Source organism: Lissotriton helveticus, chromosome 8 (assembly GCF_964261635.1).
Source record: "Lissotriton helveticus chromosome 8, aLisHel1.1, whole genome shotgun sequence".
Lineage (NCBI taxonomy): Eukaryota > Metazoa > Chordata > Amphibia > Caudata > Salamandridae > Lissotriton > Lissotriton helveticus.
In genome coordinates this window covers 988,960,628-988,979,213 of record NC_136069.1, presented here as the reverse complement: position 1 = coordinate 988,979,213, position 18,586 = coordinate 988,960,628, and the positions used below count along the sequence as shown (strand labels likewise).

General features: G+C 45.5%; 1 protein-coding gene across 1 annotated transcript in view; it reads right to left on the bottom strand.

Annotated features, from left to right (window-relative positions):
• LOC144771843 (omega-amidase NIT2-like) overlaps positions 1-18,586 on the bottom strand; it is an 823,895-nt gene that overhangs the window by 603,666 nt on the left and 201,643 nt on the right. The window contains exon 4 of the mRNA XM_078656107.1: positions 14,533-14,621. Within this exon, the coding sequence (XP_078512233.1) occupies positions 14,533-14,621 (89 nt within the window). The remainder of the gene's footprint in view (positions 1-14,532; positions 14,622-18,586) is intronic.

Below are 18,586 nucleotides of genomic sequence, written 5' to 3'. Positions count from 1 at the left end.
TCTCGCTGAGCATCAGTTTATAACACAGCATAACACAACTGAATACCATGTTCTGTGTAATAGTTCTACAATCCCAAGTCAAAAAGGAAGATCATCCTGGAGTGATTCTGAAGTCATTAGATGACTTCAGCCAGGCGATTCCTGCAATTAACTGGGGATGTCATCCCAGGCCATCCTGAAGTCTGCCCACAGGGTTAAATGTGTAAATGGAATGACTTTATCTAGAGTCATCAGAGAAACGACTCCAGGATTAGGGTCTGATTACTTCACTGGAAAAGATGCGATGAGCTCGAACTACTTCCGGATGGGTCCCTGATTACTTCAGTAGAAAACCTGTGATGACCTTGTACTACTCCAGAATGATCCCACAATGATTTCAGATTAGGGTGGATTACTCCAGGATGATCCTTTGAGTATTTCGGGATGGGGCTGTATTATTACATAATCATTTTGTGATGACTTCAGAATGAGGCTGCATTACTCATGGATGATCCAAGGATAACTTTAGAATGTGACTGGAACCGTACTAGTTGATCAATTAATAATGGGTATGTATTACCGCAGGATGGGTTCTGGCTGTATTACTGCATGGCGGTGTCAATATGCAGAAGTATTATTCTAGGATGACCTCCAGTAATAATACTTGTTTGCCATTTTCAAGATGTTAAGAAATACAGTTTTATTACTTTGTTAGCAGAGCAAATAATGGTTACAAAAACAAGCATTGGCAAAGCCAATAGGTTTTGCTCTTTTGACCATGTGACTTGCCAAGGTCATTTGTCGATGGTCTGTAGTATCGGTTAAAATGAAAAAAGAATTGGCAAAGCCAAATGGTCTGGCCTTTGCAAGAGCTATTGTATTTGCCAATATGTTTTAGCCATATTGTACAAGAGCGTGGCTGTTCAGCACGGCTAAAAGTTAGTGGGGTAAAGAAGAGTTGCATGTTGAAAAGTGCAATGTGATGAAGTAGCATAGATTCTAGCGACAGTGTGTCATGGAGTGGTGTAGAACAGAGTGGCGTTAAGTGTTGCGTAGGCTAGATTGCTGTGGAGTGGCATAAAGTGGAGTCGTGTAGGAGAGTGGAGTAAAGTGTTGTAGAATCGTATTGTTAATATATCTGGAAGAGTAATGTGTAAACCTTTGCCATACACAAGAAGTTAGGAAATCAGTAGTTTTTTTAGTTCGTTTGCAGAACAGATTACTCCAACAAACATTGGTAAACGCATTAGGTTTCACCTATGTGATCAATAATAGGCTGGTATTTTGTTGTGAGTTGTAGATTGCTGAGTAGTTGTACAATATAAGTTACAGAAACTGTTAAAAGTGTTATGACTCAATTATGCACAAAAAGGCAAAATAATGTGCTGTTACTAGTGGTTTAGTGCTGGTAAGTAATAGCAAACTTTTGAAAGAGGGAAATAACAGAATTATTTGATGTAATAGCAATATTATGTGTTTAGTAAAGTTCTGACAACTTTTGGCCCGGTGCCACTGTACCTGCTGCACCATTCAAATCATGCCCCTAATGCCTGCAAGGTAACATCACTTGTGACTGCTTATTTAGTAGTTAAACATAGCAATATTTGATGTTAGAGGAGTTCTGACAACTTTTAGGCCCTGTGCCACTGGACCTGCTGCAGCATTTAAATCATGACCCTATTGCCGGTAACGTAGCTGCACTTATGACTGCCTGTTTAGTGGTAAAATATTGCAATATTTGGTGTTTGGAGGGGTTCCTAGAGCTTTGGAACCTGGTGTCACTGCACCTGCTGCACCATTGAAATGTTGACCCTGTTGCCTGCAAGCTAACTGCACTTGTGGTTGCCTGTTTAGGAATAACATATAGCAATACTTGGTGTTTAGTAGGGTGCCTGGAGCTTTTGGTCCTGATGACATTGCACCTGCTGCACTATTGAAATCGTGGCCCTAGAGCTTGCTAGATAACTGCACGTGTGAATGCCCGTTTAGTAATAAAATATAGCAATATTTGGTGTTTAGTGGAGTCATGACAACTTTTGGCCCTGGTGCCACTACACCGGCTGCACTATTTAAATCAAGCCCCTTTCACATGCAAGGTAACTGCAATTGTGGCTGCCTTTTTAGTAGTAAAATATAGCATAGTTCTTAAGCCAGTCAGTGAGAGACAGCGAGCCAGTCAGTGAGAGACAGCGAGCCAGTCAGTGAGAGACAGCGAGCCAGTCAGTGAGAGAGCGAGTCAGAGAGAGAGCGCGAGTCAGAGAGAGAGAGCGCGAGTCAGAGAGAGAGAGCGCGAGTCAGAGAGCGAGAGAGCGCGAGTCAGAGAGAGAGAGAGCGCGAGTCAGAGAGAGAGAGAGCGCGAGTCAGAGAGAGAGAGAGCGCGAGTCAGAGAGAGAGAGAGCGCGAGTCAGAGAGAGAGAGAGCGCGAGTCAGAGAGAGAGAGAGCGCGAGTCAGAGAGAGAGAGAGCGCGAGTCAGAGAGAGAGAGAGCGCGAGTCAGAGAGAGAGAGAGCGCGAGTCAGAGAGAGAGAGAGCGCGAGTCAGAGAGAGAGAGAGCGCGAGTCAGAGAGAGAGAGCGCGAGTCAGAGAGAGAGAGCGCGAGTCAGAGAGAGAGAGCGCGAGTCAGAGAGAGAGAGCGCGAGTCAGAGAGAGAGAGCGCGAGTCAGAGAGAGAGAGCGCGAGTCAGAGAGAGAGAGCGCGAGTCAGAGAGAGAGAGCGCGAGTCAGAGAGAGAGAGCGCGAGTCAGAGAGAGAGAGCGCGAGTCAGAGAGAGAGAGCGCGAGTCAGAGAGAGAGAGCGCGAGTCAGAGAGAGAGCGCGAGTCAGAGAGAGAGCGCGAGTCAGAGAGAGAGCGCGAGTCAGAGAGAGAGCGCGAGTCAGAGAGACAGAGCGAGTCAGAGAGACAGAGCGAGTCAGAGAGAGAGAGCGAGTCAGAGAGAGAGAGCGAGTCAGAGAGAGAGAGCGAGTCAGAGAGAGAACGAGTCAGAGAGAGAACGAGTCAGAGAGAGAACGAGTCAGAGAGAGAGAACGAGTCAGAGAGAGAGAACGAGTCAGAGAGAGAGTGTGTCAGAGAGAGAGAGAGTGTGTCAGAGAGAGAGTGTCAGAGAGAGAGAGAGTCAGCGAGAGAGAGAGTCAGCGAGAGAGAGAGAGAGTCAGCGAGAGAGAGAGAGAGTCAGCGAGAGAGAGAGAGAGTCAGCGAGAGAGAGAGAGAGTCAGCGAGAGAGAGAGAGAGTCAGCGAGAGAGAGAGAGAGTCAGCGAGAGAGAGTCAGCGAGAGAGAGAGAGAGAGAGAGAGTCAGCGAGAGAGAGAGAGAGTCAGCGAGAGAGAGAGAGAGTCAGCGAGAGAGAGAGAGAGAGTCAGTCAGTGTGGGAGAGTGAGTCAGTGAAAGTGAATGAGTCCGTCAGTGGGAGAGTCAGTACGTGAGAGTCAATCAGTGAGAGTGAGTGGGAGAGTCAGTCAGTGAGAGTGAGCCAGGCAAGTGATAAGAGTTGTTGAGAGGAGTGGCGTAATTCCTTAGTAGTAAAGCAGCCAAGGCAAATGGCTCTTGAACATGCTTGGAGTGAAAATGGTGTTGTTAATAGTGGGGGGCGCATGTGGGGGGTGAGGGGAGCGCATGTGGGGGGGGTGAGGGGAGCACATTGGGAGGGTGAGCACATGTGGGGGGTGAGGGGAGAGCATGTTGGGGGGTGAGGGGAGAGCATGTGGGGGGTGAGGGGAGAGCATGTGGGGGGTGAGGGGAGAGCATGTGGGGGGTGAGGGGAGAGCATGTGGGGGGTGAGGGGAGAGCATGTGGGGGGTGAGGGGAGAGCATGTGGGGGGTGAGGGGAGAGCATGTGGGGGGTGAGGGGAGAGCATGTGGGGGGTGAGGGGAGAGCATGTGGGGGGTGAGGGGAGCGCATGTGGGGGGTGAGGGGAGCGCATGTGGGGGGTGAGGGGAGCGCATGTGGGGGGTGAGGGGAGAGCATGTGGGGGGTGAGGGGAGAGCATGTGGGGGTGAGGGGAGAGCATGTGGGGGTGAGGGGAGAGCATGTGGGGGGTGAGGGGAGAGCATGTGGGGGGTGAGGGGAGAGCATGTGGGGGGTGAGGGGAGAGCATGTGGGGGGTGAGGGGAGAGCATGTGGGGGGTGAGGGGAGAGCATGTGGGGGGTGAGGGGAGAGCATGTGGGGGTGAGGGGAGAGCATGTGGGGGTGAGGGGAGAGCATGTGGGGGGTGAGGGGAGAGCATGTGGGGGTGAGGGGAGAGCATGTGGGGGGTGAGGGGAGAGCATGTGGGGGGTGAGGGAAGAGCATGTGGGGGGTGAGGGGAGAGCATGTGGGGGGTGAGGGGAGAGCATGTGGGGGGTGAGGGGAGAGCATGTGGGGGGTGAGGGGAGAGCATGTGGGGGTGAGGGGAGAGCATGTGGGGGGTGAGGGGAGAGCATGTGGGGGGTGAGGGGAGAGCATGTGGGGGGTGAGGGGAGAGCATGTGGGGGTGAGGGGAGAGCATGTGGGGGGAGAGGGGAGAGCATGTGGGTGTGGGGGGTGAGGGGAGAGCATGTGGGAGGGATAGGGGAGCACATGTGGGAGGGATAGGGGAGCACATGTGGGGGTAATATGCAGAGTGGATAGAGTTGGAGAGAGGATGGGGAGCGTGGAAAGCACCAGAGCAGGGAGGAGAGAAAATGTGCAAAGAAAGGATGAATAGGGTGGTGATTGTAAATAGAGGATGTAGAGAAAATGGGGAGCGTATACAAGATGTTTGCGGTGGAGAGATGTGCACGTTAGAGAGCAGCAGTAGAACGAGAATGTGGATTTTGGAAAGTTGATGTTGAGAGAATATGGAGGATTGAGAGCAGATGGAGTATGTAAAGTATGTAAATAGAGTATGTAAATATACGGTGGTGAATGGAATGCTCGGAGAATAAAGCGCAAGTGGAGGGATTGAGAATATAGGTGAGTAGAGGGTGGGGGTATGGTGAACATGGTCGACAGCAGATGTATAGTTTGCACAGCAAATTTTACAAAGAAAATCATCTATCCAAGGTGTAGAAAACAAGTGGTGTGCATGGAGGGCTGAGAGTAGCTGTAGCGAGTGTATGTGGGGCTGTTGAAGGATGCAGACCGTGGATGTATAGAGTGCCGAGTTGGACAGGTGGACGCGGTGTAGAAAGCAGATGCAGTACAGAGAGCAGAAGTGGAGAGTGGACCTACAAGGTGCAAATGCACGAGGAAGAATATGGTGTAGATGTTGAAAATGGGAAAGAAATCTAACACGCTGGAAAATATTGCGTAGAAACAAAAGAAAAAATATTTGAATCGGAAAGAAGGAAGGCGTGCTAAAAGGGCCAAGAGTAGACGGATTTCCAACCCATTCTACTTACAAATTACAAAACGAATAAATCTCTCAGGAGGTGCAGAGGTCCAATGCCTCACTCACCTCGTCAAGATCATTTCTCCCTGCCCTACACCTTCTCCTGCCAAGAACTCTGTACTCGGTTTAACACCCTGCCCACTCCTTCGGCTTTATTTAAAAAGAGACTCTGAGAACTGCTGGTATAACTCCTCGAATTGAACTGCATCTCTGCGCTCCTCTGCACGCTCGCCATTTCCCTCGATTTCGACGGCAACGTGTGGACAAAGACCTGCACAAGTTAAGGTCGACGAATCTGATTGCTGGTTTGGATGCAACAATCCCCTTTCTGATTGGCCAAATCGGCAAGGAGGCGGGCACAAATGTTGGCCGTAGGAGAGCCCTTGCCCATTTCAATGCAACAATCTTTATTGGAAAAGTGAGATTAACAAGAAGATACGCAAACAAAAGCAAGAATGTAACCATCATTTAAAAGATTGTAGTCTTGGAGTCTGCAATAGAGACATGACCCCCTTCATAATTATACAGCAGTTTTTTTAATATGCAATGATGTTGATAGTTATAACAATAATGATGAGTTTTTAGATAGGTATCCCCTAAATTGAAATACTTTAAATAAACGTACTTTAATTAAACCTCACATATTTCATTAATATGAATTACCAAAAAGTTTGGGATTTTCAAAACTAACTTTAATTAGCATTTCATTTCAGGGGACTCAGATTTTTCATGCGCACACGCCCCTTTCCCACCAGCGTTTGACTGCAACCTGACGGAAAACCCAGATAGGCAAGCCCCAAATGTCTTCTTGATTACGAAGGATGCCGCGTGTGGGTCTACGTGTCGACTTTCTAATACACCACTGTAAAACATGCCAGTGTCTGAGGGGCAAACCGAATTCCAATCCTGGTCTCTCTCCTCGCTTCACCGCATTGTGATCTTGGGCAAATTACTTTTATTTAATTTAGCGCAAATTCGCCCCTAAGGTATAGGAGTTCACAAGCACAAGTTTCGTTACAGAAGGGCGCAGATTCATATTTTGTGTGTAAGGGAAAATGAAGTGATTTGCCCAGAATCACAGAAGACTCGAACCTGGTTTCCCCGCTCACTCAGTCAGCAGCTCTGGCCACCATGCCACATCCGCTTTCCGTTCAAGTTTATCTTCTACAGTGGAAATTCTTGATCAGTTACAAACAGTTTCCGCTGATATGATATTACCGCTATATTTCTTGTTATCTACTCAAGTAAAAGGTGGCAATTCAGAAACCGTACCATAACAATAAGAGCTGTTTAAAATAAGGGTTTCCCATTGTCTGCTGTGAAGAGCATGAGGGGGTTTAAACACATCGGCTAAGGAAAAATACAGAAAGAAACTTCGTATTTCCCTGCTGCATTTTTATTGGACCTTTGTCAGCAGCAAGTTCTATGGATGGGATTGCTAGGTGATTTATGACACCTCCGAAAGTTGCTGGGTGACGACTCACGCTGACTCAAAGCACTCTAGAGCGTCATGCTCTTTTGAGTCAAATAAAGCAGTTACTCACTGATGATCGAAACACTTTAGTTTTCAGATCTTTTTAAAAGGGCCATTTTATTACATAAAGCTTATTAGGACATACATGCCAACCCTCCCGATTCAGGCGTGAGACTACCGATTTGAAGGCTAGTCTCCCGCCTCCCGATTCCTGCAAGCAAAAACCCGATTCCTCGGGGTTTGTTGACAGGGCGTTTGTGTGAAGTGCTAATTTTTCCAGCAATAGTCAAAGTGGCCATGCAGGGGCTCTCGATGGGGTGAAAAAACAACAAAGGGTCATTAACAAGGCAATAGTCTTTTGAAGACCTGTGAAGTAGGGGGGGGGCGTGTGTGTGCACAGGAAGCTGTTTTCGGCTGGGGTGTCACACAGGGGCGGGGGGGGGGAGGGGGGGACAACACTTGCATCACCCTCTCAGCCTGCCATTGCGCTCCATGCTTGTAAAAGGTAAGAAAAAAAACGTACATTTGTGTTTCAAATGTCCAATCCTGCAGCAGCACACTTCCAAAGCCCATACACGCCAGTAACCCGATTTGAAGCCCCATTCTCCCGATTTTAAAAAAAAAATCTCCCTCTTTGCTCTTCTGAAATGTTGGCATGTATGTTAGGAGCCCCATCTCACTTAAATATAAGTGCGTAACTGAAACTGACCAGACTTCGCCCTCCCAAAGTCGTCGGACACAAGAACTATTGCACAAGTAAAGTGATACACCCAGGATCACAGTTTAGTCAGGTGGGGAAGTAAGGGTTTGACCTTATGTATACTGCTTCCACAGTTAGCCATGTAACCGAAGGCCACATCACTTAAAAGAACGGAAAATAGTTAGTCAGCCATTTGGTCTGTTGTGTGTTTGTTGTGCCCCAGCTTCGCAGTCACTTACTTACATGCTTTTGACATTCATGGCAAAAAGATGTAAACTACATCCACTGATTGGAGAGACATTCCAGTATTTATTGGTCCACCATCACAAGGCATTCCCTACTATAAGTGTCTTTCCTCTGTGCTGTTTGAGTGTACATGCTGGGAGATCAGCCCCACAAAGCGAAGGAGCACCTCACACACAATATGGCGGGAGAACCAAAAGCAGAGAACTAACTGACCTGACCGTTCAACAGGGTTCTGCATGTCACCAAAAATCTGCACTGTTCTGCTGCAACAACGTTTTCCAGATCACAATGTCAGAGAGAGCTGAGCAGACTTTGCTATCTCGTGGTTCGCTTATGTAGCACCACTGCCTAACACTGGCCAGGATCCCCCAGAGGACAGCGCAGCAGGAAGCGACCTGGAATGGCTAAGGGCTGTCTCTAACTGTGCAAGGAATGTATGGCTACGCCGGGCATTTATGTGCAAAAGTGCAAGAGAAATCTCCCACTGTATATTCTTAAAGCGTTGCTGAAACGTAATGTATAGAACAGTGTAAATATTTTTTGCTATATTGCAATCTGAATATATTATGATTATACCCATTGTACAGCGCTCCGAAGGCAGCTCGCTCAGATCAAGTTTGCGCTTTATCAAAGAAGTTTCAATGAAATAAAACAACCCGCGTGTTTTTTTTTACAGATTGGTACAAGTGCACCATTGGTCCCATACATGTTTTCTTTAAGTAGTTAAGAATTTGACAAGGATCAGGACCTCCCCCCATCAATTTCAGTCTGGAGCAGCTCCTTGACAGTGCTTTTATGAGCTAAACTGCCACAGCACGGTAACGTTCGGATGAGCATCTCTCATAAGGAATAATAAGTGACCGTTTCAGAACAGAAACGGGTTATCAAAGATTTGGTGTAATGATTGTCGCCCCCTCTCGGATCGCTAGAGCCACAATGCCAGTCGTTTGATTTGTAATTGTCAGTCTTTGTGTGAGAATCTTTGCCAAACGACCCACTTTGCAGATCCATTCCGTTTAAAGTTTGCAGAGGACAACTATCAAAGCAGTAGGAGCCACACAGCTTTCTCAGTTAAGGTTTTACTAGCAAGACCTCCTTCTGTGAAACTGAGGAATAAATACATGACGTGACATAGAAAGCAGAGGCCACAGTTGTTTTAAAGTGAGATAACAACAGCACGCCGCTGGGTGACGTCACCATTGACCGCCTCATGTTCAATATGAATATAATAGGCTGGCTGATAAACTGGTTGAAAGTATGTGATATTCTAAAGCAGAGGTGCAATTCGTTGACCAAGTTGCCCCCAGTAGTTCCAGAAAGATTGTGCTACAGTCACAGCTTCCACAATTGTCAAAACTGAGCGCCCCCTCCTGGCACAGCAAGCAAGCCCTAAACAAATTCAGGAGTGGAAGGCTAGTATTTAGTGATATATATTTAAAAAAAAACCTCTTGAATATGATGGAGATTGGTCAGAATGGAAGTTGTTTTGGTAAAATATATGTTTTGACCAGCGTAGGGGCGGGTGTGTGTGTGTGGGGAGGGGAGTTGTAGGAGAACATAAAATTATATTAAAAAATTTCTGCCTTAAGCAATCGCAACTCCGGACAAGGCTGATGCATAAGGTGTGGATGGCCATTTTCAAATCATCCTCAGGTCATCAGGAATAGTCTCATCTTGTGACGTAATCAGATACTCATCCTCAACTCATCAAGAACAATCTTGTTTTACAAAGTAATCAGGTGCTCATTTTCGAGTCATCTGCAAGTCATCAAGCACAGGTTTCAAAGCTTTGCTGATTACTTCAGGAGGTTGATGATGTGTGATGACGTGAAAATGACTTCTAAGGTAGTTGAATGATTATCCAATGACTCTGGGATGGCTTCTAAGGTAATCCTGTTCTACCTGGGATAGCAAACACTCGGCAAATGTGAGGAGTTAATTGACCGAAGTGGCATTCTGCTGTTTGAGCGCAGTAATACCATAGCGGCCCTGCTGTCATCCATCCAACCCGGCTGGCCAGAGGCCGCCCCAGCTTTCAGTGCTATCAGATGAGAGCGCCTCCTGCTGACGCCCCTCCAGGGTAGTGCATCCCCTGCTATCAACATCCCTATGTGAGCGCCCCCCAGGTTGGGATTCGTTGAAGCGTGGCACATCCAGCAGTGGAACTGCATGGGATCGAAGGCTTTGTAAAGGAGATGTTTAATTATCACATCATTAGCTGCTACCTCGGCACAAGCTTTCCCAAATCGTGCGCGGCGCCCCTGGCAACTCCTAACGGTGCACCAGGGAGCCGCGGCGCACAGTTTGGGAACCACCGACCTATAAGGTCACTCTCAGCAACAAACCAGGAACATATTCGCAAATATTTGAAGCGGGAGAAATTGGCCCCTATTTTTCCCCTTAACACATCCCATGGATGAACTCCATCCGAGGATATCAGATTGGACCAGGTAGTAATTCCCACCCTCCTAATCGGGATTGCCAAGATATCATTCAGGCAGGCGGGCAGCCCTGGGGAGTCCCAGATAGGGGCAAAATCAGAGTAATATATTATTCCCCACTTCATCTTCAAATGTTGCCATATCATGAGAGCTGACCTTATTACTTTGAATTGTACCTTTTTGAAAAATCTGGGAGCTCCAAATTTATATAAAAACCCTGTATTACTTCACTTGAAGTGAACCATGGCATTCAAGATCTTCCCCCAATTAGAACCAGTAGGACTAGAAAGAAGGCAGCGAATATTTTTAAACTGAAAGGCCAAAGAGTAAAGAAAGACATCAGGGAGCGCAAGGCCTCCCTTAACTACCCTCCGTTTGAACTTTTTTGTTGGCCCATATAAAGCTCCCTATCTTGCTTTGGATTTTGCCCAAAATTTTTCCAGGAAAGTCTAGTGGAACAGCCCCAAACAGATACGTCAACTTCGGCAGGATAACCATTTTGACCAGGTTTACCCTGCCGAAGATAATAAGGGGGAGATTCTGCCATTTCAAGAAAAGATGGTCAATTTCTTTAGACACTTTCTTCAGGTTAGTCATGGGGATGTCATCTATATCATGAGTTATAGTGATCCCCAAATACCTAAACTCCCCACAGTGCGTCCCAGAATAGATTTCCACGCCCCAGCACATAATCTCAGTCTTTGATGGATTGACCGAGTATCCAGAGTACAGGCCACACTCAACCAAGGTGTCCTCCACCCTAGGGAACACCTCTGCTGGATTGTTGGTATACCAGCAGGTCATCCGCGTATAGGGCCAGCTTACACTTATAGTCAGATACCTGAAATGGGGTGATCTGTTCGTCAAGTCTCAAGGCTTAGGCCAGGGGCTCAATATAGATATCGAACAGCAGGGGTGAAATAGGACCCCGCTGTCGTGTTCCCCTTTGAATACTAAAACTTGGTGTCAATAAGCCATTAAGAAGAATGATGGTGGAGGCCCTCTCATAACATCTAGTAAGTGTATCGATAAACAGAGGGCCGAAGCCCATTACTTTTAAGGTCTCCCAGAGAAACAACCAACTAACACGATCAAATGCCTTGGCGGCGTCATAAGCAGCCACCGCCAAGGGTTCCGCCCGTGCCACTGCCAGATCGATACACCCAATTAATTGTAAGGTTTGCTCCTGGATATACCTTCCCGGCAGGAAGCCCTTTTGATCTTCATTAATTAATTGGGGAGCTACCCTCGCTAACCTCCCTGCCAGAATGCTAGTAAAGATCTTATAATCTGCATTCAGCAGGGAGATTGGTCTATACGAGTCAGCTTGGAGGGGGTCTTTACCAGGCTTCAGAATTAGTACTAATATTGCTTCCTTCCATGATGGGGGATCCTGCCTTCAGGGCTATAGATAAAATTAAACAGCTCTCTGAGTCTAGGCACTATAACATCTTCAAAAATCTCAAACACCTCCCCCGGAAGTGCATCTGTCCCAGCCGCCTTATTATTTTTTATCTTCTTTAGACAGCTCTTTATTTCTTTGTCAGAGATTGGGGCTTCTAGCAGGTCCCGGCCTTCCCTTGACAAACTAGATAACGCTTTAGTTTTAAGCCAATTGTGGATTGAGTCTGTGGGAGGGGCCCTGTCTTCCTTATATAGCTTTGAAAATAAAGACAGAAGGCACCTCTGCATATCTTCCTGAAGACAAGAGGTCGTGCTACTCTCATCTACATATAGCTTATTTATGTTGTTCCTCGCTCCATCAGCTTTGATCTTCTGTGCAAGGGTGGCTCCTGCCTTTTCGTCATATTCATAATTTTCCATTTTATGAACTGCCCATTGGGCCCTTAGTTTTTGATCTAATTTATCCCTATATGCCAGGCGATGGCGCTCCAAATTCTTAACAATTTGTGGCAATTGATCAGATAAACAGCTGGATCTTGCTTTCTCTAGCCTAGATATCTCCTTCTCCACCTTCTTAAGTTCTGACATCTGTTCCCTGTTTTTGGAGCATATCCAACTATGAAGCACTTCCCGGATATGGGCCTTAAAAGCGTCCCAAACATACTCAAGAGATGTTGAACCCAAATTCTCGGTGAAGTACTCTACAGTCGATATTTTGATGAATCTTGTTAACTCCTCATTTGATAACATTGCCCTTTTCAGAGTCCACCTTGGGGCAGCTTTCGGATTCCCACTTTGATACAAAAAAAGTTATTGGGGCATGGTCGGATAAAATAGAAGGCAGAATAGAGATATCTACTAAATACTCTAAACATGACCTATCTGTAAGAATGTAATCTAATCTAGAAGAGTGGCCATACTTTTTACTAAAGAAAGTGAAACCTGGTTCACCCTCCTTCTTCGAGCTCCATAGGTCTACTAACCCAAGCTCGTGCATCATGTTAATCATCGTACGGCGCGTACGCTGAGCTGCCACATACCGGCTAAGGTTAGACCTATCTTTGGAGGGGTTGAGGAGGACATTAAGGTCCCCACCAATTATTATTGGGACAGTGACTTCTACAAGTTTGGCCTGTACTCTAAGAAGACATATCGGATTGTCAATGTTAGGGCCATAGTAAGACACTATGGCAAGTTCCACCCCCCCTATCACTACCTGCACCAAGATCCACCGCCAGATTGATCAGTTAACGTAGCCTTTATGGCGCTTCCTAGGTTAGATCTAAACAGAACTGCTACACCCTTACTGTGTATTGTTTGTTCGGAGCAACAAAAGCTCTCCACCCACTTATATTTACTATGTGGTTGTGACTTTTTTGGAAATAGATTCAAAAGAATTAATGTTCCCATGATTATTTTTTTAAGATGTCACTTGTTGTTGTCTCTCTTTGATTGTTTTATCAAATGTCTGTTTTATGAATTTGTGTTTTTAAGATTTGTGCCATTTATGAATGTTTAAATCAATTGAAAATAAACATATTCGCTCAATTCTGTGTACGGTAGGGGTGCACTTCCACTGTCAGTGATTGAGGCCTTCCTCGATTTCCTGCTATCAGCTGCAGTGCCTTTGTGGCACCACTAATAATTCACAAGACTATTTGTCAGTGTCATTATCTGCTGACAAGGTCTTCGATGTTAGCAGAGGAACACTGTTCATTCTAAGCTTCTTTTATAGGTCTTTAAAAGCCTAGGGATTTAAAGCATTATCATTTAGGTGTTTAGGTACTACGGATTATGAAGTGAATATAATTGGATGTGTATTTATTTTCTGGCAGGTTACAAACACATACAGCGTAAAAAAATCAAAAGAAGCATTTTGGTGACTATTGTTTGTTTAACTTTAACAGGGGGTTCAAGAGGCGGCCTTCTGTTCTTCTCTTGTGAAGCGCAACCTTTTACGTGTGCTGGTGTGTATGGTTCTATGTTACATGTTAATGTGAAATGTACTAGAGTGTGATACTGTAGTTCATGGGACAAAGGCTTTAAGATTCCCTTGTGCTTATATCCTTTCCTTAGCACAATCCCTATCCTTGCTGATCTAGTTACAGGAACGTTGACTCTTTCCTCTCCAATTGGATGGGGAATTATTGTTTGTTTTACAGGTACGGACAGCCCAAATAGTTAGCCGGGGAGGCACAATACATGCTGCAGCCCGTGGGAGACCCCGAGTACCTCAGTACTATATACTAGGGGCTTATTAGGGTGCACCAGTAGTCAATTGTGGAGTTACAGAAGTACTTACTATGTCAAATTTAGAGAGGAAGCACAGTGACTGGGGTCCTGATTAGCAGGATCCCAGTCAGACTAGTAAAAAAAACATACTGCCACATCCAAAAGGTGGGGTTAGCTATGCTAGAAGGATCGTACCCTCCTACATCTACCTTAAAGAATAACACTGTTAGTAGTGAGTGAGTGAGAGGATACTTATATAGCGTGCTACCACTCCATGGAGTATCTTGGCGCTTGTAGTCCAATGATATGTGGTTCCAACTTTCTTGTAAATTCCATATTGTCGGACTCTTGTCCCGGAACACTGGAGTGACAATTAGTCTGCAAGCAGCTGAGCTGCAGGTCCAGGTCTGTTGAAATATATGCTTATACCTTTAAACAAAATGTGGTGAAGGTTGTAGTTTACAGTGGTTAACAATGAATCAGAAATAGGGAAGATATTTAGGTGCAAGCCATGGATGCCTTTGTATATACACATTTACACTTTTGTTTTCATGGGATTACCGCTAGCAGAGAGGTATTTCTTTCATGTATAGTAATTACCACCCAATGTTAATAATGACAATGTTTCTAGTTATACATGTTGTTGCTTTACATCATAAAGTGATCTGTTCCAAATACATACCGACTATAAAAAAATGTATGTTTGGCTTACCTTTCTATGCTTTGCTAGCATTTTTCCATCAGGACCAAAGACAGTACATGTATTATACAACTTCCCAGCATCTTCTTCTGGAATAGATCCTTCAAATAAGAAAAGACCCAAAAAAACAGAAATGGTGTAAACAGTAATACTATCAAAGGAACCTGGCTTCGAAATACAAAAAATCATCTGGTTTATTTCTATCTAGCCTTATTACTTCAGATAGGTTCAAAGCACAAATACATTTGTAAAACTGCTCCTACAGGTTTACTCCAACTTGAGGGCTCAATGAACTTCATGCACAAGTCTTACCAGGAGTACTCCCGACCACATACTACAACAGTCGCAGGTTTACAGGATTTCTCCTTAGTCAATTCCTAATTATGTCAGTTTGGAAGAAAATCTGCGTGCATATTATAAATGTATTTGCATTTATATAGTGCTCACTACCCCATACGAGGTGTTGAAGCGCTTGTTGGTGAGTAGCATGCTACTCTAGAAACCAAAAAGGAATAGTGGTGAATTAGTATAGGGAGATAGGAAACTAATTTGAGAGGTGGACGTGTGAGTTTGTTATTTGGATTGAAAAGGGATCGTGTACGGATAGTAGAGGGAAAGGTTTGCATTTATATAGCATTGGCTAACCCTGATGAGGTGTCAAAGCGATTTTTAGCGGGTAGCCCGCTACTCCAGAACCCAAACAGGATTAGTGGGGAATTAGTATAGGGAAATATTAAATTAATCTGAGGGGTAGACATGTTAGTCTGATAGTTGGACTGAAAAGGATAGAGGAGGGCTAAAAGAGAGAAGGGACTAGAAAGTCGTTTTTGGAGATCATAGCAGTAGGAGGAGGTTTTGGGATGAGTAAAGGAGAAGTGAGGGGGGAGTCGAAGGAAGGGTTTCAAAAGGCTTGTTTGTGAGATCTGAATAGTAAAAGAGATTTGAGATGATGCAAGAATGGATAGAGGGGTGAAGGGTCTAGAAAAGGTTATTTTAGGGATCATAGTAGTAGAATGGGGTTTGGGATGCGTCAGAGAGTGAAGGTACAGGCTATATTGATAGGGGTTTCGGGCAGAGAAATAGGGTAGTGTATTGGAGAGCATAGTAGAATGAGATATGGGGTGAGTCAGATTGTGGAGGTAGAGGATATATTGAGAGAGGCAAAGGGTGAGATATAGGGTAGTGCATTGTAGATGCTGAATAAGAAGTAAAGTAATAAATATAAAGATACATAAGTACATGACAGGTATATATGCACTAATACACAAATCAAGGAAGTCATTAGAACTCAAACCTGGCCACCATCTATAAAAAAGAACAGACTGTGCCGTCTGTTAGGGTACACATCAAGAGCAATCTGTATAATGCAATAACTCAACTGCAGTCTGTTATAGGAACCTCAAGCGCAGTCTGTGTTATAGGATACCTTAAGTGCAGTCTGTGTTATAGGGTACCTCAGGAGCTGTCTGTGTAAGGAGATACCTCAAGTGCCGTCTGTGCTAAGGAATACCTCAAGTGCAGTCTGTATTATGGGACACATCAAGAGCAGTCTGTGTAAGGAGATACCTCAAATGCGGTCTGTGTTATGGGATACGTCAAGTGCAGTCTGTGTTATGGGATACCTCAAGTCCAGTCTGCGTTGAGATACCTCAATTGCTGTCTGTTATGGGACACCTCAAGTGCATTTTATGTTATGAGATACCTTATGTGCAGTCTCTGTTATGGGGCACCTCCAGTGTTGTCTTCATTATAGGATACCTCAAGTGCAGTCTGTTATATGATACCTCAAGGGCAGTCTGTGTTATAGGACACCTCAAGTGCAGTCTTTTTTAGGAGATACCTCCTTACACACAAATATGGCCTTATATTTATTGTGCTACCTACAGGTATTCAGGTGTGTCTCTGCACCTGAGTGGCCTGTTACCCAGTCACCAAATGCCACCTCTTTTGAGTATAAGTTGGTGACTGGGACCTACATCGTTCCACAGTCTACTTTTGAAAAGTTTTTTGCACCACAAAATAGAAAGGATTGACCCAGAGTAGGACCCCATGCTGATGCACCCCCACCCTTTCAGAGCAAGGGTGGGCTCTGGAGTAGGACAGGACTGGATGTTGCTGCTTACTTTGAGAGCCAGGGAGAGCTCTGGAGTATGACCCCTTGTTGCTGCCTCCTTGAGCCAGTGTGAACTCTAGGAATAGAAGCCATGTTGCTGTACCCCTTTGGGAGCAAGGGCAAACTCTGGCGTAGGACCCAATGTTACTGCTCTCATTGAGAAGCATAATGGGCTGAGAGACTGTGGAAGAAGCCTGGTGTTAATGGGAGCATAAGAGGGTGATGCAGGTGGCCTCTAGTGCAGAATGTGTGTGTGTGTGTGTGTGTGTGTCTGTATGTATATATTACCTACTGGCGGTCGCCAGTAGGTAGTTATAGTTAGGACCTATTTTCCATAGGAAATCCGAAACATTCTATTCCGAATATCTTTGGCGCCAATTGACGAATCTTCACGAAATTTTCAAAACTTGTGGGGCGCTCTGGTCCGCTCCTAACCTGAAAGTTTGAGGGTGATTTGTCAAGCGGGGCCAAGCAAAAAGGGGGGTCCCAAAACGTGTTTTCCCCATGTTATTTCCCATATAAAATTTTAGACACGGCTACAGCCTGAACTGCTGAACGGAATAACACCACATTTTGCAAAAAGATAGCCCTTGGTTCAGAAAGCGCCCTTTTTTTGTAAATGGTATAAATCCGTTCAGTAGTTCCTGAGAAATTAAAAAAATAGTGGTGAAAAAATCATTTTCCCATAGGAAACTTTAGACACTGTTATAGCAAAAACTGCTGAACGGAATTACACCAAATTTGGCAAAATGGTACTGCTTGGCTCAGAAAGCGACCTTTCTAAAAATGGTGTAAATCCGTTCAGTAGTAATGAGGAATAAATATAGTGATATCTTTGGCCTCGGGGGATCCGTGCACCCTGTGCGCACCCTGCGCACACCCTCCCGATCATGAGCTTTATGCTAATTGGCTGCCAACACTCCAAATCAGGAAGTGTTGGCAGCCATCTTGCGCCTCAGCAAAACCGAGGCACAGGAAATCAGTCAAAGTAAGGCGCAAAACGCAAAAAGGGGTCAGGGTAGAAACACCCTGACCCCCCTAGACCTTCTATGGGGGTCCCACAAGGATGCAGCTCTGGGGGGCTTAGAGGAGGTACCTCGTGGGCTAGTTGGACTCTAGGTACCCTCAGGATTCAAGGGGACTTAATCTCCCAACTTAAAATGGCCACAGGGCGCGTTTACACAGTGGTGAAGGGAGGGGTTGGGGCCTGGGATGACGTGTACAAATGCACCCTGGGGTGCGTTTTACATTGGGGGAAAAATTCCCCTTTAATCCTGAGAGCTCCTGGGAGCCAACTAGCCCACCGGGTACTTCCAGTAAGGGCCACAGACCTGCATTGCAGAGAGGTGGTCCGAGGCCATGCCTCATTTTACACTTCTCTGCAATTCAACTCTATGGCACTTGGTGGACATACCTGGTGGGTTAGTTGGCATCCATGGACCCTCAGGATTCAAGGGGACTTTATCCCCCAAACTTAAACACTCACAGGGTGTGTTTGCACACATATCACCTCAGGCCCCCCCTCCCTTCATCAGTGTGCAAACGCATCCTGTGGCTTGTTTTAAGAGGTAGTTTTAATCCCCCTGCCCTATTATATACTAGGGGCTTACAGAGGAGGTCATGCTAATCACAAGGATACCCCAACGCATAGTGGTACCTAGTGTATGTAGGTGTTTTCACTGTATTCTAAGTGTCTTTTAACTTACCAATGGCTCTAGGACTGGTTAGTCAGACTCCGTTCCACAAGTAACCATCTGAAAAAGTTGAGGGTACAGGATGATTTTGCAACAAGGCTTCTTTCTGCTCCTCTGTTTGGTCTTTCTGCATGTTTTCCTTCTTCCTGCACTTTTCTTCGTCTTTGAGGACTTCTGTTGCTTCTTTCTGCATTTCTTTTTCTTTCTGTGCATTTTTGATTCTTTCTTCACATGTCCTAACTCTGTACGCATAGTTTGA